At 39.1% G+C, this 22,244-nt stretch overlaps 1 protein-coding gene across 1 annotated transcript; it reads left to right on the top strand.

Moving 5' to 3' along the window:
- The first annotated feature begins 1,967 nt into the window (after nt 1-1,967).
- shoc2 (SHOC2 leucine rich repeat scaffold protein) lies at nt 1,968-21,883 on the top strand. Its single transcript, XM_008282454.1, has 9 exons — nt 1,968-2,030; nt 8,366-9,433; nt 9,909-10,046; nt 10,178-10,308; nt 11,325-11,513; nt 12,547-12,669; nt 13,034-13,171; nt 15,017-15,134; nt 16,949-21,883. The coding sequence occupies exons 2-9, from the start codon at nt 8,731-8,733 to the stop codon at nt 17,155-17,157; spliced, it is 1,749 nt and encodes a 582-aa protein (XP_008280676.1). The 5' UTR covers nt 1,968-2,030; nt 8,366-8,730; the 3' UTR covers nt 17,158-21,883.
- Nucleotides 21,884-22,244: the final 361 nt, after the last annotated feature.

The following is a 22,244-nucleotide window of genomic DNA, read 5'->3' on the forward strand; positions in this document are numbered from 1 at the left end:
CTTTTATTGTACAATCCTGGAGAGATTTGATTTGGCACGCTATTACAAAACATAATAATTGCACATAGTTAAGTAATAAATAGAGAATATAATATGTATAACCGCCACTGGTAATTTCTATTACGGTCAATTGATACTGAAAAATAAGTGCATTTACTTAAGTTCATGTATTTTATTTGAGTTTTCCTTTTATGCTACTTTTCACTTCTCTACCAACAATTTTCAGATGAATATATTGTGCTTTTTTACTTCAATACACTTATTTGACAGCTACATTTCACTTTATAAAAATGTTTCATACAAAACACATAATCCTCTCGTGAAACATGACTTACTGATTATAATAAAATTTCACGGCACCGTAGATTACCTAAAGTTAGCTCCAGCTTCACCAACTGAAACTTAAAAAATTCTATTCACATATTGATGCTTTGATGATTACAGTCAGTAATGTAATACATAACCATTTCAGTCTTTGAAAAGGACAGTTGAGCATAATGAGCTCCAACACCCCCCACTCCAATTGCCTACAGTTTACTGAGTCTTACTGGTTGTAGCTCCACTTAGAATCCTGAGCCTCACTGTGTGTTTGCATATGTACATACGTATGAATATTTGCAGGGTTTAACACTCGAACACTTGAGGGGCTGTTCTCCCATTATCTTGTCGAAGGAGGAAAGTTTTTCCATGCTCATCTTAAATCAGAGTTGAAGACATGTGCACACTTGCACAATTTTGTGAAATCACCATAGTTTGGAAGTCACTTGTGGTTTATTACATTTAGCGGAACATTTCAAGCCCAAACTGGCTCTTCGGCATGTGAAGAGGCATTTTTAAACTCTCCTGAACATGAATGATGTGTGTATATTTGGCACACTGGTTTGCTCAAATATTCAAACGATCAAATGTGATGTGGAAACTGAAAGCCTGCGGTGCACATATACTGAGACACATAGGTGGGAAACATCCTATGGGGATAAGTTGTATGTTTGTGTTTACCAAGGCTATTGAACTCTTTTTGAGGGACACCATAGCAGACACACAATATTATTACAAGTCGAATACATAGTTTATATACAATACTTGGTTTATGTGTGTCTGGAGAGGATCTTTCAGTAAGATTTTGAATGCAGGACTTTTAGTTGAAATTTAGCATTTCTCACTTATAGCCTGACCAATTAAAAGTGAGCAAAGTAACAATCTGGGTGTTTTTTCCACCACTGCAATTGACATTTTTTTTGCTATTAGATTATTGTAACACACTGTATCGTCTGCAGCTGCTACAGAATACTGCTCTAAGATTCCTAACTGGCACCAAAACAAGGAAAGCATCTCTCCTGTGCTGGCATCCCTGATCTGGCAACCTGTTAAATACAGAATTAATTTATTTGTTTTTAAAGCCATGGGCAAGTTGGCACATGGGTGTATTTCAGATCTTCTACCACTAGATCCCTTAGATCCACAAAACAACTGTTTCACACTTGAGGCTGGTTGGTAAAATAAATTGTGCTTTTGCAATAGTGTTGAATTCCTCCTCTACTGCCATTTTAAAGAAAAAAATCAGGATGTGCAAATGTTTGATGGCTATTGGTTGCTCTTGATGAATTTATTTTAGAAACTGATTTTACAAGTTGCTATTCTGATTTAATCTTGTTTTACAGGTTGATTTGTACAAGTCTTTATCCTGTCTTGCCTTTTGCACACATAACTTTTGTTGCTGGCTGACTGATAACATGCACAGCACTTTGGTCAATTCAGGGCGTTTTAAACGTGCAATTTCGATAAACTCAAATCTATTTTATTTTTTATTGTCAGAAACTGAAACAAAGAGCACATTTGCCACTCGTTTACAATAGATGTATATAAATGTTTGTAAAATAATGAATATGTGATTGCATTTCAAAGTCTCGTGATAACATTGGTTAGCCGTGCGAATGACGCAGTTTGGTGGCCGGGGAGGGAGGGGAGCAGAGCAGCAGTGTAGGAAAAGAGGAGGAAGCAGCAAGGATGGCGGAGTCACACCTCTGAAGGTAAAACAGTTATTTTATCACATTAACAGCAGACGTTTTACCCCCAACAGCACACTAACGCGGCTATGAAGAGAAAATACACTCGCCGGCCTCTTGTTACGGCGTGTGTAGGGCTAAAGTGTCATTTTGCGGTGGCGAGTACGAACGCACTCTTTTGTTCAGCTTCGGAATGGCCGCTGTTTTTCAGAGTGTTTTCTTTTTTTCCTCGGCTAATATTCAATACGGGAACGGCGCCGAGACACTGTGGTACAGTTAGTCCGCACCTCGCATCCCTCCCGTGGCAGCTCGGCTTCGGGATATCGAGCTGCCTCCACCGGCTTGTTCTACCTCGGGTGTCTGCTGCCCGACTGCGCTCAGCTGGCTGCAGCAGAGATTTCCCCTCTCGGTCGAACTCAACGGCGGACGGGTCGGTCTGCGTCCGACAGCCGCTCCGCTCGGGCCTACGCTACACACACAGCTCTGCTTGAGATTAAGCTAACCGCTGGATGTGAGTATTAAACGTGTGAGCGGGGATATCGACATCATCTGCGCCGTCTAGCACATGCAACCCTGTACGTTTGTTTTATTCTGTCATATTGGACGTGATGTTACTCTTCCTCGTTTGAGAAAATCGCTCGCTAAATGCTGTTAGCTGCTGGGCTAAGTTGCTCGCTAGCTGACGTTAGCAAGTTAGCAGTCTGGGCATAACTGACGTTTGCTTTTGCTGTTGACGTTTAGCCTAGCTGTTTTTATTTCCTGCCTTGTTGTCAGCCGTGTTAGCAGGCTCGGCAATTGGGCTTTTCTCTTTTGGACTATTGGACTCTTGAGATATACTCTGTACATATTTTCCCCGCTCAGTTCAATGGCTGGCTTAGCTAACATTACACATTTTTAGCCTACGCGAGTTGACAATTACTTGGCTAGTGGATGATGTTAGGTTAACAGTCACAACGTAACGCTTAGCATTATCACTGCTCGCGTCAAGGTATTGCTGTCACCAGTGGCCACACCAACTCCCGTACGTTTTACTGTGCTCACATTATGTAAATTAAGTAATCTTGAAAGGCGACTTGACTGACCTGGTAGCCACCGTTTTGTCGGTAATCTGTTTCTAAGGATTTGTCATTGGCACACGTAGCCATCAAGCTAGCTGGGTCATGTGTAGAAGCAGTAACGATAGCTGCCACCTCACCTCTGTAGGGTAATTTTCCTCCATTATCGCATGGATCTGAACCAACAGGCCGGATTATTCCTGATTTATTATAGATATTTTTTAAAATTTCAGCAGTAACCTACTGTCAAGCTACAACACCGGTGCTGGATTTTTGGATATCTCTGTGAATCAGAGTCTGTTGTGGGTTTTGTCACATCGCAGCACTTTAATTTGTTTGCTTTACTCACGTGTTTTATTGCATGCAGTGATAAGCTAACACTGGTACACTTATTATTTTATCCTAAAGCTATTGTGATGTATAAACAAATGAGAACAGTAGCCAGTTCTACTCAGGCCTAAATGCACTGGCATTAGCAGATGGACCCAAGATATCCTTAATGGAAACTTCATTAGTCTGTATGTGGGAAGTCCAAGTAGCACTTTATGGTGGTGTTGTGGTAGTGTTGATGGACAGAAATTAGCTTTTTCTGTGAAACTGCATATGAGTTGAGTGTCATATTTACCTCGACCAGATGAGTAGTTCTAACTAAATGTAACTTTCTGACTGCTTGCAAATTTTGTCACTGTACGATCATGTTCTTCAGTATCTTTGGCCAAAAAAAACACCTCAAGTACGCCTTTAAAATGACCCTCCCACACTCACACAAATCCACACAACAGTATGATAGACGCCTGTGAAGGGAAATGTAAAAGCTGTGAACAGACACCGAGCATCTGCCTCAATAATGCAGTTTTCTGATCAAGAAACCTTTAATTGTGTGGCCACCAAGTGAGTCCATTATTTTATGCACAGCTAATGGGTTACTAAAATTTCAGATCATCTCCTCTCTTATCCTGGGTATAGGCTATCGATTCATACATGAGTATTTGTTATACTGGTTGTGTTACAGATTTTGTAGGGGGATGGCTAACGTGCTGAATGCATGCTTAGGTGGGGCTGTAGGCTTACAGTAATGTCAACACCCGCTGGGTCATGTTTGTTTAGCAGCAGTAAGTTGGCGTAAGGTTATGCTTAGTACATTAAACAGATTTTCTTGGTCTGACAAAGCACACTCAATACCATGAGTATTGACAGTACTATGACACTGACAACTCACCAAACCTGTTTAAGTGCGTTTTTGTTTTCTTTTGGTTCATGTCTAAGAAAGAAAATTGTCAAGGTATTAGGACTCCCTTTTTTAAGAAAGTAGTTACTTTTTCCTAGATCACGCTGCTTATATTGCACACTTGAGCCCCTAAACACCCACCTTAATTTGAGTTTGAAATATAGTTTATTTCAAAATATTTGTAATATTTAATGTAATATCCTATCGCCTTATTCAATATATTTGTTAGGAGGCATGTATGTACGTGTGGATTTGTTGAGTCTTTCTTTTTTTGCATGGAAAACTTTTCGAGTAACAGCAGTTTACAAATGTCACTGAAACAGGCACACAGTGAAGGAATTACCAATGGTGTGTCCCTGCATTCATCCTTTGGTGCTGCTATTGCCAGTCATTAGTATTTGAAAGTGCTTTATCACTGTTGGATTTTGCATCTTCATTGTCATCACTGTGCAAAACAGGTGTAACAGTTTGTGTATTTGTTCTGAATTGTTCAGTACATGATGTGAGGCTGGATATAGTCTCACGTAGCCAGACCTATCCCCATTGCGAGTGTCAGCACTGGAAAATGGTCTGGCTACACTTTATTATCATTCTATTACAGGGGAAAAAACGTCCTTGTTGGCTTGTTTGTTTTTCTTTAAACCAATCACAGACGTCTTAGGCAGTGCTAAGCCCAGGATGCAGTGATGATACCCCTGCTTTATGGCTTATTGATCCAAAACTTACCATTTTCAGCAGTGTTCTAGCTCAGAGGTTGTTTCTTACAACAAAATGGATTTTAAAAAGTGCAACATGCATAGCAGAAAGAGAGGGAAATGCTATGTAAAATGCCAATTGGAAATGGTAGTTTTATATCCAGTGAGCAAGTCTATGCTTGGTATGAAATATCCTTGGTTGATATGCCCATGAGCGAAACAGTGACTGTCAGAAGTCTTACATACGTGCACTCTTGGAACAAAAATTGTAAAACTGCGAGCCCCAACCTCAAGAAAGTTTTGGCAGTGTCCTTTAGCAGGCTAGCAGGATTAGCCTTGAAAGCTAAGCAGACACTTTCTGAGATTTATTAAGCAAAAACAATGTGTTAATTCACTGCACAGGTTAAGTTTGGGTTCAGCCTTTCTATGTGGCCAGAATCTGCGGCTTCTGTGCTTACACTGTAGAAGTCCGTCAAATGGCCTCCATGTGGTGCTCACACTTAGCATAAATCAAACCTCCAGTCACTTTTGTCCAGTGATGCTTCCAATAAAGTTTTTTCAAACAAGATGGCTGTGTCATCAGTGCTGGCAAAAAAAAGAAAGGTGGCATTATTTTTGGCAATTTTTAAAGCTGAATTGCACTGACATTAATGGTTGATTTGATTTAATTATGAATCTGCTGACCTTTCCTTAAATAATAGTTTTGATTTTATTTATTTTGTACTTAAAGGTAGACAGCTTAGAATAGTTCCCTATTGAGAATATGCAGCACTTGAGTGCACTAACCAACCAAGAGTATGTCTGCTCTGCTTTGCTTTGGTTAATGTTGGTTACTTGGTTAATTTTTTTTTTTACAACTAGAGGTTGATGAAGGGTTCCTGCATGATCGACGTTTAATTTCTTTGCCAAAATCAGGTGTATTGACATGGTAATCATGAATGTCATTAAAAAAATGTAGAATTCCCTACAAAATGAACATGCTCAGTTTCATCATGTCCAAGAAAAAAACATTAGTGTATGCAGAAATAAATCTATACAGATAATGTTTACGTGACGTTTGTTATAACCAGAATGATGTCCCAGGACAGGACAGAGATTATAACCATAAAAGGAAGCTGCTTGCTCAGTTTAGTTTATGTGGCCCCAGCAGTTGGCTTGGCCTGGCTATTCTCATTTTATGTTAATAATTATTAAGTACACATGTATTCCTATTACAGGCAGCGATAGATGTCCGTCTTCTTATTTATGACAGGCTAAAAGAGCAATGGATACCTTTTTATTATTTACACAACACACTGTAAGCCATTCTATCATGCAAGGGGTGCTGCTATTGACCGAACATTTCTTTTACCCAAAAGGTCATATGACCTGTTGTTGTGGGGACTTCATGCTTTGAAGGCCACTTCTAAAGATTACTCTCAGCAGTCGTAACCTTTTCACTTAGCTCTGATCCTGAGCCAAACCCGCCTCTCTTTTTGCCACAGCTTAGCTTGTACTAGTGCTTGAGAGCTTTACACAGTCATCGAGGTACAACAGCAACAGAGACTAAACAGAGACAGGCCGCCAGAGACACAGTGGCTCAGTTTGTCATGTAAAGATCCAAAGGAATGGGTGTTTGGTCTGGGTTTCTTTGATATATAAGTATTCAATATGATTGTTGTGTTACAGCTTTTGTAAGAGATGGCTAACTGGCTGATTTAATGCTCAAGTGGGGCGTTAGGCTTACAATAATGTCAACACTGCTGGGCCATGTTTGTTTAGTAGGAGTAAGTTGGTGTGAGTTTATGCTTCGTATATTGAAAAGATTTTCTTGCTCTGGCAAAGCACACCTAATACAGCATATCTCATGGTACTGACAAGCCATCATAACCTGTTGAAGTTTTTTCGGCTTATGGATAAGGATGAATATTGTCGTTTTGTTTCTACACAGTACATGTTACGTTGCACACTTAACCAATGAATGAACTACCTTAGTATCTGTTTAAATGATAGTCTGTTTAAATATAATTGCATTATTTAGTGTTATATCCTGCAGTATTATGCACAATATCTGTTGAGAGACGAGGGTAAGCTTGGATTTGGTTAGGCAGGAAGGCATAAGCCCGCTTTAAACAGAGATCCTACTATGCTGCCCTTAAGAAGACCCCTCATTATGCTGGCTTTGCTTGTTTGCACTGAACCAAACAAAGCCAGCTTCTCCAGTGTGTGATTTTATTTAGCATGCCAGTGTGACACATACTATATGCATCGGAAATGCGAATACCTTGGGCTAGAAGGGTATGGAGCTTGTGGACCTCACTTTCTCCGCAATCCGTAGACTTTTTAATGGTGGCGTCTTGTTTCCTGTAGGTTAGCTGCTAACCATTCCTTCAGAGATTTTTAAATTCCCCAGTGACGCACAGACGCTCTGTGACTACCTCCACTGCAGGCTTAATAGTGGGAAAACCGAGTCAGTCTTTCGTATTACTTTTTGAAACCACTTATTTCTGTTTGATTTCATTTTATCAACATGTGCAATGGGTTTTTTAATAGAGCGTACTGTTCCATCAAAACATGCTTGGATCAGTTCAGATATTGTGGATGGGCTTGTACAGTCCCTTGTTGTGATAATGGTAGAGAATGAATCCCTGGAAATCACTTAATTTACCAAACATTTTTGGCAGTGACAAATCTAGGCTGTATAGGTGCCAGTTAAATAACAGGGGCACAAGTTTCAGAACTTTAAGACCAGGCTTAAGACTGGCAATCTGTAAAAATGTTTCTGTGTGGTCAAAAGCTTAGTATAACCACATCAAATCACACCACTGTCACTTAAAAAAAAATCATGAGAGTTGGTGAACATAGAAGTGCCACATTTTTTTCCAGTTGCATTATTGGACAGGTTGGTCAGAGTATGACAGGCACTGGACTTGAAATAAAAACATCAGTTTCTAAATAAAGTTGTAAAGAAAGGATCTGGAAAATGATCAGTGTTTACTTGAGGCAATCTATTGCTGCTTAGTGATCTTATTTACATGTTGTTCTCCTTACTTTTCTAACAGTGGAAACTTATTCTGACCTGTGCTCATTGCTAGAAGAGTAAAAGTTTTTTGTAAATAGTGATGAGGGGTGTCTTCTTTTAGTAGGAACCAAGTTTTAATTGCACAGGTACAGAACATCTAGATTAGCATTAGTTGTATCACTTTCAGTACAGAGCAGTTTGTTTTGTAAAAACTGTCGGATAACAGTTGTAAGTAATTATAGCAATAAATGAGAGATATTACGATCTGAATGTGCTTTAGGCAGGACCACTCAATTGTTGAAATACAAAATGCTAAGAATGTAAAGTGTGAAAATGGAATTGGAAATTTCAACAAAATGTCTTTTTTTCCCCCCCAACAGCAAATATTTCAGGGAATGAAAAAATCCTGGAAAACCTTGCAGCTTGAAAGAACCTCTGTCCGAAGGTGTTGGGATTGTATGCAGTTGAGACACTTAAGCATGTGGCCCATGGATGCTACGATCCAGCTACTTCAAAGGATTTTTTCTCCAATGGGATTTTAGCAAAGGAACAAAGTATCATTAGTATCCAAAAACCTTTGGATCACAAGGCCTTTATTTTAAGGATAATCATAGTTTTGTGGGCCTGCATGGGGATGTTTTCTTTACAAGCCTCGTTGGCTGTCTATGTTCCTTTTTTTCTGAATAAATAACCTGACAAGAGAGACTCCCATGAGCAACTCTGCAGGAGGCCCGATAACGTCGACATGAGTAGTACTTTAGGCAAAGAAAAAGATTCGAAAGAAAAGGACCCCAAAGGTGGTCCAGCGGGTAAAGAAAGGGAAAAGGAGGCCAAGGCTTTGGCCAGTTTAGTTAAGGATGGAGGCAAAGAAACGAAGACCAAAGGGAAAGATGCCAAAGAAGGAAAGAAGGACACCAGCAGCTCAACACCAGGTGTTGCCTTCTCTGTTGACAATACGATAAAGCGGCCAAACCCGGCACCAGGTACACGCAAGAAGTCCAGTAATGCGGAGGTGATCAAAGAGCTTAACAAGTGTCGGGAGGAGAACTCGATGAGACTGGACCTATCTAAACGGTCCATTCACATGCTGCCCACCTCTATTAAGGAGTTGACGCAGCTGGCTGAACTCTACTTATACAGCAACAAGCTGCAGAGTCTGCCGGCTGAGGTGGGTTGCCTATCAGGCCTGGTCACTTTGGCCCTCAGCGAGAACTCCCTGACCAGTTTGCCCGACTCCCTTGACTCCCTGAAGAAGCTTCGAATGCTCGACCTCCGGCATAACAAGCTGAGAGAGATACCAGCTGTCGTCTATCGCCTGACATCTCTGACCACGCTGTACCTGCGCTTCAATCGCATCACAACAGTGGAGAAAGACATCAGAAACCTATCCAAGCTCACCATGCTCAGCATCCGTGAGAACAAGATTAAACAGCTACCCGCAGAGATAGGTGAGTAAAACCTACACCAAAGAATAAAAAGCAAACCTTTTTGATGGTGGCTGTAAGTAATTAAATAAGTGCAGGAGGCTTTGGGTTACCATTGGGTTTAGCTGTTGTTGATTTCCATCCCATATTATTTTGTGTATGTTATGCAGCATCCTAGCGCTAATGGTCACTGGTTACACAGCCTTCTTCAACTCCTGCAATGCTACAAATCCTGTTGTTGAAAAGCGCATACCATAAACACTCGTGATGTTCGCCATTGTGTCCTGTGCACTAATTCTACTAGAAGAGTCATGTCTGTAAACTTGGTTTTGCAAATAGGAAAATTGTGTTTTGTCACTAAGTAATCAGTATTCTAATTCTGTATAAGGATATTTGGACAAATAGCTTGGCTCCTCTTCAGTGAGATCAAATTATATTAAGAAAAGCACTTTCATCTTGAATTAAGTAATATCTGATTTTGCTGTACATCTTTCTGCAGGGGAGCTATGCAACCTCATTACTCTGGATGTTGCCCATAATCAGTTGGAACACCTACCGAAGGAGATTGGAAATTGCACACAGATAACCAACCTCGACCTGCAGCACAATGAGCTCTTGGACCTCCCAGAGACTATAGGTAATCATTTTAATATATTTTCGGAGTCAGAGTCAAGTTGTCTTCAATCTGTGTCTTTCTTAATGCGTGTTTTTGTGGTTCATTTTATGTTTAATTTGTAAAACCTATTATTTTTGCTGTTGTTGTTTCAGGTAATCTGGCAAGCATAAATCGCTTAGGTCTGAGATACAATAGATTGTCAGCCATCCCCAGATCATTAGCCAAATGTCGAGAACTGGAGGAGCTAAACCTTGAAAACAACAACATTTCAGTGTTGCCAGAGGTAAGCAAAGCTCAGAATTAATAAATATTTGTTAAAATGCATAATTTCCAACACCAATGTTATTTTGGAGCCTAGATTCTTTGGTACCAGTGCTGTTAAATGTATACAAGGAACAATTGTTTTATTTTTTAAATTGATGTGTTCATCCTGAACACCTGAGCCACAAATTGTTACTGTAATCATTGTTCTTATGATATTCGAACACCAAGGAATGTACCAAAATCTGTGAATTAATTTTAAACACCTCTGGATTGTCACAGATATAGCTTATGCTCTTAACTTCCTGTCTGGTAGGGGTGCAATGATATGATGATGATGATGATGATAATGGACATAGTCGACAAAAACCAACAACTAACTTAACTGTCAACAATTAGAAATCCAGTTAGTTGGTGATGTCATCATGTGTTTTTCACACATACTAAGCATGCTCTGACACGAAGGCAGTACCGCTATCAGGGTTGAAGTGTGTCACTACCTGTTGTGAGTCGCCACCCAATATATTTATTATAAAACCATAAACCACCAGATTCTCACAGTCTTGGGACATTAACACAATGTTCACCAGTGATCTGAGCACAGGAGAACTTGATGACCATCTGAACTATTGAATTTCCCTTCTGGGATAAATAAAATATTTTTCATTTAATTTAATTTCATTCATTCATTCAACTGAAGCTTGCAGTTACGGTGTTGTAGCAGCAATTCCTGTCAATCATAAAAACACACATACACTATATATCATAAATGTGCACTTCTTGTTAGTTAACACAGGGTAAAAGCAACATCAAGATACATTTATACAGCTAAATGAACCACTGTGAGTGATTGCGCCGAAGTGTTTATGATTTGAATATTCGTTTCAATAATCAACAGATTCTTAAACTATCAAAATAGATGGTAATTGTGGCTCCAATATCTAGTGTCCACTAGCGCATTGAGTGTAACTGCCCATAGTAACAGAGGCCTGTCTGGATCCTATGAATTCTGCCATGTCTGTTTCTGTGCTTTGTCAGGGCCTGCTGTCAAGTTTGGTAAACCTGACAAGTTTAACACTGGCAAGGAACTGCTTCCAGTCGTACCCTGTGGGTGGGCCATCCCAGTTCTCCACCATTTACTCCCTCAACATGGAGCACAACCGTATCAACAAGATCCCCTTTGGTATCTTCTCCAGGGCCAAAGTGTTAAGCAAGCTTAACATGAAGGTATATATATTTATATATATGCATGTTTGTCTGAAAAACTGGTGTGGTCATTTTTTAAATCAACTTTCGAATGTCTAAACAATGTAGAAATAATTGATAGTAAATACCCTCTCAGTTTTGCTTTCTGTATAGTTTTTTTTTTTTTTTTTTTGCCAAAGTCAGATGTTATCGCAGCCTTACAAAATAGTAAAACCATAGAATAATAAGCCTTTTTTGACATGTCTTAGAAAGAAAAGTACAGGACATGTTACTAATAACATTACCAATGGCTGTGTTCTGTAAAAGTTTTTCAGTAAGCTGTGACAGTGAGCCAGCATGTGCAATGCCAGGAGACTGAAACTGGAGCAGCTAAATGGAATTCCAACGTCATTATTCAATCTATATGTTTCCCACTGTGACATGTCAAAATATATTCAGTGTAAAAAGGCTAGGGGGACATATGGTATTGAACAGGAACTTTCTGTCACACATAAGCTGCACTGTATCGAAAGTTGTGCACTCACACTCAGAACTATAGAAGTTCTATGTCTGAAACAGATCATATGTTCATTTTATGATCACTGAGTTAGAGGTGCCAACATGGAAATAAACATGGTCCAATGATTCAACTTTTACTGTTTGGAAAAAAGTTAGGTTGTACGTAGAGCCGCTACTCTTGAAGGCGTGTCTAAAGTTTCTTTGTGTTTGTGGGGTGTGTGTGTGTTAAATGCCAGTTGTGACATTTTAGTTCTACATTGCAGAATAGAAATGCACAAAAAATGCCTGTTTAGTCATATTTTTCTGAATCTTTGTTCAGAATGAAGGGTCTCTGAACTGCACATTTATTTATGCTTAGTCCACCATGTACAGATATTTATTAAAAATCCTTTACTTGTGTATTGCGTGCCCCTTAAAAATATATTATCCAGGCGCCAGGTAACATATCTGCCATGCACTGCTGGTCTGTTCAGTCTCTGGGACAGTGCTGCACTTGTGTTGATCCACTGAATTGGTAGTTATATAGCTAATAAAGGTATGCCATTGTCTTCCTCAGGACAACCAGTTAACATCCCTGCCATTGGATTTTGGCACATGGACTAGCATGGTTGAACTTAACCTGGCCACCAATCAGCTGACTAAGATCCCAGAGGATGTGTGTGGTCTCGTCTCTCTAGAGGTGAGTCTTCCATATACACACAAGCAGTAAGATATTAGTTTACCACTGCAGTCTTGAATAGTTTGTAGTAAATTGGGAATGTGTTGCACCAGCTATCTTTGACATTTTTGAGGCTAGAGAAGCTCAACACATTTTGTATCTGTGCCGAATTTATGTAAAACATATATAACATGCCATGTGTACATCTGCACCTATTTCTTCCCTTTCTGTGATTTAATCAATTGCGTGACATTAACTTAATAGAATATACTTCTGTGTTGAGAGGGATTGCTTCATTTCTGTAAATCAGTTTATAATGTTGTATTTCCTAATGCCTGTCACATAAGAGCTGCTCCCTATTTTACAAATGCCATCGTCTTCACAGGTGTTAATATTGTCCAATAATCTTCTCAAGAAGTTACCGCATGGTATTGGGAATTTGAGAAAGTTACGAGAGCTCGACTTGGAAGAAAACAAGTTGGAATGTCTACCTAATGAAATCGCTTATCTTAAAGAATTACAGGTCAGTAGTGGTTTTCTCTGTTGTACTTGATTTTAAATAAAAGTGGAGGTTTGCTTTTCATGTGTTTTATATGAATTTATACTTGCACCCAGGTGCAAGAATTAGAAGCAATTAGAGCGCGAATCACAAAAATCAGGAAGACGGTTTACAGGATGGAAAGTTAATCAGACTGATATCTTTTTATTACAACAAACTAAAAACACTGAGAGTCTAATCCTTCACTATTTACAAATAATTGTGGTTTTAAGGAACAGATTACTGGACATGCTGTCTGCTTATTAGGTAATCATCCACAGTTGGTCTCCACAGTTGGAGGAAATGGAAAAAACTGTGGCATACTGTGGATTCAGACCCCTTTGCATTCATCACAGTTTATTTTGTTGTTGCTGTGGCTTTATTTATCACCCACCTTCACTGAACAAAGTGAAGCAGAAAGAAAAACATATATCAAACTAATATTTGATCACTTCTTGCCACAGAAACGGCAAAAGTTCTCCTGGATTTACGGTTTTTAAGGTACTTTGCATGTTGCCCAGTCTGTGTGGGTTCATGCCATCTGTTGCAGGACCCCTTGTTGTCCTTGTCACTGAACATAGTCTTTTATGACTTGTTGTCATGCTGCAGAAGGAATTTGGGAATGGTCATATTGCATTGCATAAAAGATAAAAATGCAAATACCTGAACTGCCTAAAATGTTTGCACAGTACTGCATGTTTTAAAGGAGGCTTTCTATAGATGACAGGCGTGATGCCCATCTGACATATCAGACTTATGTCACTAATGAAGGCCTGGGGTATAACTTAAGAGTGGCAACCCTTAAAGCCAAGTACTCTCTGTGGACTTTCAAATAAAATTAACGAATTGGCGAGGCATAGCTCAAGACAAGGGTAAAAAACCATTTCCTAATCTTTCAGTGTTCCGAGGACCACAGTGGGCTTAGTAATCGTAAAATGAGGAGACGTTTGGAACGATCAGGACTCTTCTAATAGCCAGTAATCTCTGAAAGAGCGTCAGAAGTTCACTGCAGAGATTGGTAAACCTTGAGAAACAATGATCATCTCAGAAACACTCAACAATTAGTATGTCAGGGGAAAACACCAGGCACTTCTCATCACCTGGCTAATACTGTCCTTGAGATAACGCATGGCGGTGGCAGCATCAGGCTGTGGTAGTGTTTCTGGAATGGATTCAAGACGAGTCTCTAGATGCCCTTGAGCGGTCCATCCATAGCTAAGACTTAAACCCAGACAGAACATCTGCGAGAGGCGTAAAGATGGCAGTTCACAGGTGTCTTCCATCCAATCTGACGAAGCTTAAGATGATCTGGATTTGGATAAAACTGTCCAAATCCAAGTGTGCAAAGCTTGTGGGGATTTACTCAGGAAGACTTCATACCTGGAAGTCTTGCTATTTATTACCAAAGGGGCTTCTACAGAGTACTCGGTTAAGGGTCTTTAAATCTTTCATCCACTTAGAATTAAATCTACAACACAAAGTGTGCAGAGAGCACAGTGGTCTGAATATCTTCTGAATTCACTGTGTGGTTTGATGTTAAATGCTTATGTTGTTTAACACATAGAGGGATATTTTCATAGTATGTTCAATACGTCATTCTGTCTAGCCGTTTACACGGCAGGATAGGGTTAGAGTAAATGTAATTAATTATTCTGCAGTGCTCATACTTGGACTGTCAATGAACTGCAAATTTATTTTGCAGATGAACACTTGATTCCTAAGCCTGTCTGTAATACTGAATCCTGATTTGCAAGGTCTTGCATTTTGCAGTTAGTTTATTATTTAAGGATATAATTGTTTAATCAAAAACTTGCTCTGCTTTCATGATAGAAATTGGTGTTGACAAATAATCAGCTGACTACGTTACCCAGAGGTATCGGCCACCTCACCAACCTGACTCATCTTGGTTTGGGGGAGAACCTGCTGCAACACCTTCCTGAGGAGATTGGTAAGTACCTTCCTCATACCCCCAAATATATCGATAACATGTTCAGGGCGTGAAAGTGTTGAATTACTACTCACTATCTGACACACCAGCATACTACTTTTTCTTTTTGTGATGGTGTGGATCCAGACTTGAACCAGGCATATTTCATTGACAGCAGGGAAAAGGGAAATTGCTGTTTATTCTTGGCATATAAGTCTTTCAGAACTGATTGATACTTTAAACACTGTATACCCCTGAACTAAACTCCACAATCCTCTCATATGGGAGATCCAGGTTTTGGGTGAAGTGCAACAGGTAACAACTTTTGATGTGTTTGTGACTATATATTAATTCTAGTCTTTCAGCAAAGCACACAAGTGGACTGCCAGTATTCAATAAGTGCCATCGTTTGTTATCCATCTGTGCTAAAAACAACAAGCCTTCAACAACACAACAAATACGTTTTTAGCATTATTTTCTCATAAAAGCTAAGCTTAATCATCTGGTTTTATGAGCTTAAAAGTTCACAGTATATCTCACCTCTGAGCCTTCCTCTCAGTAATTGGTCCAACCCAGATATATTAGTTACTGCTTAGGTTCAGAGTTAAGCCAGAGATTATGATGGGTGGGGAAGAGGCCAAAGGTGAATGTATTTTTAGAGTATTCCAACTGGGCGAAGAATGAAGTTATATCTGTGGTTTGGAGGTATTTAGGTTTCCACTTGAAACAACATCTCAATACGTGTTTTGTGTAAGAGTAGAAAAATAAATGTGTTATTGCTGCATATGTAATATTTTAAATCGGTGTAAAGAAAATCTCAGATGAGCCTGTAACCTTGCAGGACCGAGGCAGTTTGTCACATCTTTTTCAAATAGTTACTGTTTGAGTCATTATTCAGGTAAATATGACAAACATCCTGTGAGTTGGGATTGATGGACTGTCATTGTTTCTTACAGTAGTAAACTGAATAACTTTGGGTTTTGGACTAATGACTCATTTGACATTTCATAGACTTTTGTAATAAATCAAGAATAACATAACACTCAATCTATAAGTGTAGGCAGAAGGGTGGAGCTCATGCAGAAGCAGCTTTAGTTAGTAAATACTGGTTAACTGCAAAAATCCGCTTGTTGTTTTGTTGGCATGTTGAACTAAATGCTAGGCAGGACTGCAAATGTGGTGACATAGATTATCAGTTATACAGGTCATTGTAATGTTAAAAGCTTCAGTAAATAACAACTAGACCTGTCTTTTAGGTTCTTGAAGTGTAACCTCTTATTCAAGAGGCTTCTCAGTTCTAACTGAATGAGTTTCAGATAGTCATGCCTTGTAAAGGGCTGTGAGCCATGTAAGCTGAGGGCGACCAAGTCCAGCTGATTTTTACTGAAACTCTGAGGATTACAGGGTAAATAAGTAATAGAAGAAGAACCGAGGCATCAAACTAGGTGTTTCAGGCTCATAAGAAACAGTGTTTTCTGCTGAGAGGTCTCTTTGCCGTCTAAGTAATTAAAATAAGATATGCCTTTATTAATCTCACGGTGGAGAAATTCACATCGTTGACAGCAGCTTTCAACAGACGTACACAGATACGACACAGGAAAAAACAAAAAATAAAAAATGTACATATAAATATCTGCTAACTAAGAACTATATAACACACTAAAAGAAAGCACATGGGCTCATTAAAACACAAAACTGGATCAAGGAGTTGGTGCTTTAAAGTGATGAGGTGCACTTTTACTCCTATTTTATTGACATGTATTGCTCAGAGGCCGTAGATTACGGACCTTGTTCCATGGACGATGATGTACAATTAAACTACCGTCTGTTCGTAGGCACACTGGAGAACCTGGAGGAACTGTACCTCAACGACAACCCCAACCTGCACAGCCTCCCGTTCGAGCTGGCCCTCTGCAGCAAGCTGTCCATCATGAGCATCGAGAACTGTCCCCTCACCCACCTGCCGCCCCAGATTGTCGCGGGAGGCCCCTCCTTCATCATCCAGTTCCTCAAGATGCAGGGACCATACCGTGCCATGGTCTGAGCAAGAGCAGCTCAAATGCCAGTCCTGCTTAACTCCAAACCCTCCACTTGCTCTGCACCCTTTCGCCTGCCCGCCCCCATTTACGTGTATCATACGCTGTAAAGAAAACAGACTCGCCACAATCAGTGTCGGGGGCAAATACAAGGAGGAGGCTGATGAGGAAAATGTTTCTTTCACCATCCTTTGGGCAGAAACAAGGCGAATCTTTGGAGACTTGACTTCTGTGTTGGTCCAGAGTTTATCACGGTCATTTTAGGACCCCAGCCACCACAACACCACCACCCCCCCTCCCCCCCACTCATCTTTCATTCCGACTCATACAAGAGGAAAATATTTCCATCTATTTGCCAAAACTGAAGATATATAAAGTTATATATATTGAGTAACTGTGAGCTAAGTGGCAAGTCTTTAAACCATATAAACCGTGCTCCCATTGCCAATGTATTTACAGTAATTACAAGCATCTATTATGTGAGCAAGGATACAATTGTATGCAAAAACAAACAAAAAAAAGTCTTTGGAACTTCTCATTTACTGCTGCTGCCGTAATTTTAACTTTGTCATCTTGTTATACTTTCTTTTGATATTTCCTTTTTCTCTTCCTTTTTTTTTTGTTTTTTTTAACATCATCTTCTCTCAACAGAACTTATGTTAATTGCTTGACCATAGAACAAAGGTCTAATGATGGTGTGCTTACAACTTCTTTCTTTCTTTTCTTTTTTTTTACATTATATGTTTTTTTTTTAAAAACTGTGCCTATGTTTAGAGTGACCCGGTGGTTCATTTCTAAACACAATTGTCCATGAGAATACAAAGATATAAATTATTTCAATAATTTTTTTTTTTATTACTGCTGTTTTTACTTTTGTTTTTCATTTTTTTCTTTCTTTCTTTTTTTTTTTTTAGTGTTCCTGTTGCATTAATCTGTCAGAGTAAGTGATATCAGTTGTAAAATAGGATGATTGGAGATCTTTTTTGACAAATAGCAGCAGTGGTTGTTACACATTAAGCTAGTAATGTATACATATGAGAAATGCCAATCATACGTGCTTGAAAAACAAAGCAACTCGGACTTTTCTCCAAAACGGGCGGCGATGTGACCCCCCCACCCCACCCCGTCTATTATTGATTTCGTGCGACAAAAAAGGTATTGAAAAAAAAAAAACAAGTCAAACATACATAGGTGATGGGATAAATGATAGATGTTTTTATATATGTATACAAATCCTGGTTGTTGCCTTGAGTGCAATTTTTTTTAGTTATGTTTACTTGTTTGATATTATCTTCAGTGTTGGGCTGCATAGCTGTCATCCAGTTGATCATCGACCAACATATCAAGCGTTTTTAAAAAGACGTTTCTGGAGCAAGTGGTGAGTGTATCAGAGCTTCAAAAAAAAGATTTGATAATAAAACATTGACAGGTAACTCCTTCTTGACACTTCCTTTTTTTTGTTAATATCTTTGATTTTTTTCTGTAGTCTTTTTTTTTATTATTATTTTTGACAGGGTCTTGATTGCTTAACAGAAAATATTCCCTTGATTTATATTGATTTGTAATTTAATTTTTTTTTAAGATATCTTCTTTTGTCCCACACTGTCCCAGCAATGCTGCTGCTCTTATGCACTTTTTTTTTTTTAAAGACATTGGCATCATATAGACAAAAACACATTTGCCTCTCATTGGTTATTTTGAATGGGGGCACTTTGTTTCATAAGTATTTTATTTTTGAACGGTTTATCATGTAAATTTGTATCAATTAAATATAAATGTTGAGTTTTTTGCGGGCTCAGAATAAACGAGTAACTTTTATCCTGTCAATCTTAAAAGGAGCTTGAACTGTAAAAGGGTCTCTGTGGGTATGAGACATTTAAAAAAAAATTCCCATATCCTGCTCTCTTGATTGCAAACAAAGTGGCTTATTGCAGTTCAGATGAGCGTTGTTTATTTGAAATCAATTTACATTTGAGTGTTTTTTTTTTTTCTAAATGATGAGATGTGTATTCAGTTAGTATTATTTCAAGTGACTGTACATTAAAAATCCCAACAAAAGGTAATCAAAACCAAACTTTTTATTTTATTTTTTATTTTTCCTTCTTCTTTTTGAAAATGTTTTGCATCCCGATTCTATATTCAATCACGATTCTGTTTTTGTATTGAAATGTGTGGGTCTACTTTCTTTGCAGCAGCTTGGTGTGTTTTTTAAGTGGGCTGTGGTCCGGCCTTCTTCCACCGGAGGCCTGAGCGACGAGAGCGCCACAGCTCACCTCGGGTTTGGGGTTTTTTTGGGGGGACAAAGAAAAAACAATGAAACGCTGCTTCTAATTTACCAGCAGAACCTGTTGCTGCTTTTCATGGACTTAAACATATGCTGTTCAAGACGGAGGGGAGCCGGGTAGGGGGGCGGGGGGGGGGGCAAGGAGGCGGGAAGCGATCCACTTCCCAACACTGATACAGACTTCACTCGAAAACCTGACGAGGGACAAATCCACTGACCTTTTCGATTTTAGCGTCAGGCCCGGTGGTTTTCACACAGATCAAATCGTTTGGACAACAACGATGAGACAACACAACAAGGTGCATATTTGAGCTTAACGCAGTTACAGTACAAGACTGTCGGAAAAAGACAAAAAAAATTGTAAAAAGGGCTTTCTGTGTTCACGCTCAACAACACACCGGAGGCATTGCATTCCTGGGTTTTATATAAAAGCTTTGGAAGTTTCTTTTTTTTGTTTTTGTTTTTGTGTATTTACTTTTAGCTGTAAACAATTGTGTGAAAAATGCCTTCGAGTACTCAAAAAGTGAGATGTGCATTAGGTATGCAGCGTGAGTGCTGTGACCCATTTTTACATTCAGTCTCTCTGTTCTTACTTTTTTCATGTGCCATTTTTTTATTTTTTTTTTTGCAAAGGGTGAGAATGCCAGTGTATGAAGACACGGGAGGATGATGGGAGGTGAGGCGGAAACTGAACTGGGCTGAGAGCATTTATCAGATCGTGGAATGTAGTTTTAACGTGCTGATGATAGGGGGGTGGGGGAGGGTAGGGGGGAGATGGACACCACCGACTGGTTCAGTTGGAGGTGTGGAGCTGTCGCCGGATCAAAGTGATGACGATGTATCGCGTACTGGGGCATCCAAAATAATTGGAGTATTTGTGTTTATTTTTCTATCGTCTGTGATTTTAGGCCATGGAGAGCATCGCGGAATCAAAGTCATTTTTGCTTTTTTTTTTTTTTTCCCTCCTTCCTGGATCATACAACTTGTCATTCTCTTGCCTGGTTATTTTGTACAGGAAACAAGCATGTTGAACACATATTTGACATGATTTGTCTGGGTCAGAATCGGGCGTTTTTTGCATAGAAGACTTCGATTTAGTGGCTATTTGGTGTACCTGCAAATGCTCCCTTTTTGTATATTGCAAAGGGTGTCGAAGCATTGTGTGGCAATGCTTCTCCTACTTAATCTACATTGACAAGCAGCCTTAATGGTCTTTTTTATGTGTTCGTTTGGCTATTCCTTGTGTCTATGGCCACTGACTGTACTTGATGACAAGCAACTGGTCGTTACGATGTAAATTTGGGTCTAGTTTCTTCTGTCTTATTTTTTCCTTTTACTCTGTACAGTAATCTGACGTTACGGTAGACTCAGTATTACAAAAATCTGTAATGTGATGATGAGAGTTTTACAAGAAGATAAAAGAGTGCAATGGAAGATAATGCCATTATGCTACCAAGTGGATGTGCATTAGCTTACGTCTCGCTTGTCTTTGGCATTAAAGGGAAATTCCGCCAACACTGACTTGCATTTGTTATTAAGCTTTTTCACTAGAAAGAGTTTATTTTTTTATATGTTATCCTCACATGGCATTGCAGATTTGGGTCACAAATGCAACATTAGGGGGGGAAAAATGACTTTGCTAGTCTGACATTTAAAAAACAAACAAACATATATATATCCAGATTCATCATGAGAGCACATAACTTCATAAATGTCCACTTTCTGTAACTAAACTCAAGTCAGTTTTTGCGGAATGGCCCTTTAATGTGAAGTTGCCCGCTCTTTCCCACTGCATCCAAATCCCACCCACTCGCACAGCCCTCTATAGTATCTCCATACATTTACTTGACTGCCTTATGCGCACCAAGCAAAACCTTTATGACCGTTTGAGTTCATCAACAGAGACAGATAATCATGTTTTTCTTTATTTCTTTCTTTATTGTCAGTAAAGGGATCGGGGGTCCTTGGATAAAGTTTTTGGGTCAGTTGTCTCTTGACTGGACGAGCAGATGCAGACATGACTACCTCTATGTGAGTCTTCATTGCTAACCACAGTGACCAAGATCCAGTCTGAGGTGTTTCTACCTGTGTTAAGCCGTGTGTTGGCAGCAGGAACTTGGATTTGGACCAGCAATTCAGCAACAGTTTTGTTTTACTAAGCACCCTCCGTTTTGTTTTTTTTTGTTTTGTTTTTGTTTTTTTTAAATGAATATATGCCTTTACTAAGCATTATTTGGCAAATGGAGAAAGAGGAAAAATACACAGATTTATGTGCTTGGTTGTAAATGACAAACTTAATCAAAGCCGCCCCATTGTAAGACAGTTATCCTGAAACCAACTAGTTGCAGAGTGCTACTTTGCAAATGAGTGAAAATGACCATGTTTGGTGATGTTCTGTATGTACATACATCTTTTTAACTGTAATAAACTGATAAATATTTACAAATTTATGATGTGTGGGAATGTTTTAGTTTCACTGAGCGCAAAACAGTTTCTCTTAAAAGTCGTGAGGAGTTTTTTTTGCATCCTCATTCATGCTGAAGGGATTTTTTTTTTCTATTATTCTATAAAACTACTCTAGAATCCATTATAAATAATAGACTATAAAAGCCACACATACAGTTGAAACCAGAAGTTTACACACAGTGTATAAAAAGACATAAAACCATTAAAAAAAAAAAGTCTGACATTAAATCAGACTAAACCTCTCCTGTTTTAGGTCAGTTAGGATTACCAAAATTATTTCTACTTTCAGAATGTCCTGAAAACCTGTCAGGATGTAGTATATAGTCGGACAAGTGTCCTGAATGT

Source organism: Stegastes partitus, unplaced genomic scaffold (genome assembly GCF_000690725.1).
Source record: "Stegastes partitus isolate 25-593 unplaced genomic scaffold, Stegastes_partitus-1.0.2 Scaffold272, whole genome shotgun sequence".
Classification (NCBI taxonomy): Eukaryota; Metazoa; Chordata; class Actinopteri; family Pomacentridae; genus Stegastes; species Stegastes partitus.

What these genes read in the sequence shown, in the direction of transcription:
- shoc2 (XM_008282454.1), top strand. Translation starts at nt 8,731, where the DNA reads ATGAGTAGTACTTTAGGCAAAGAAAAAGATTCGAAAGAAAAGGACCCC. An exon ending in ACATTTCAGTGTTGCCAGAG is followed by an intron (nt 10,309 to 11,324) that starts GTAAGCAAAGCT and finishes GTGCTTTGTCAG; the next exon opens with GGCCTGCTGTCAAGTTTGGT. An exon ending in ACACCTTCCTGAGGAGATTG is followed by an intron (nt 15,135 to 16,948) that starts GTAAGTACCTTC and finishes GTCTGTTCGTAG; the next exon opens with GCACACTGGAGAACCTGGAG.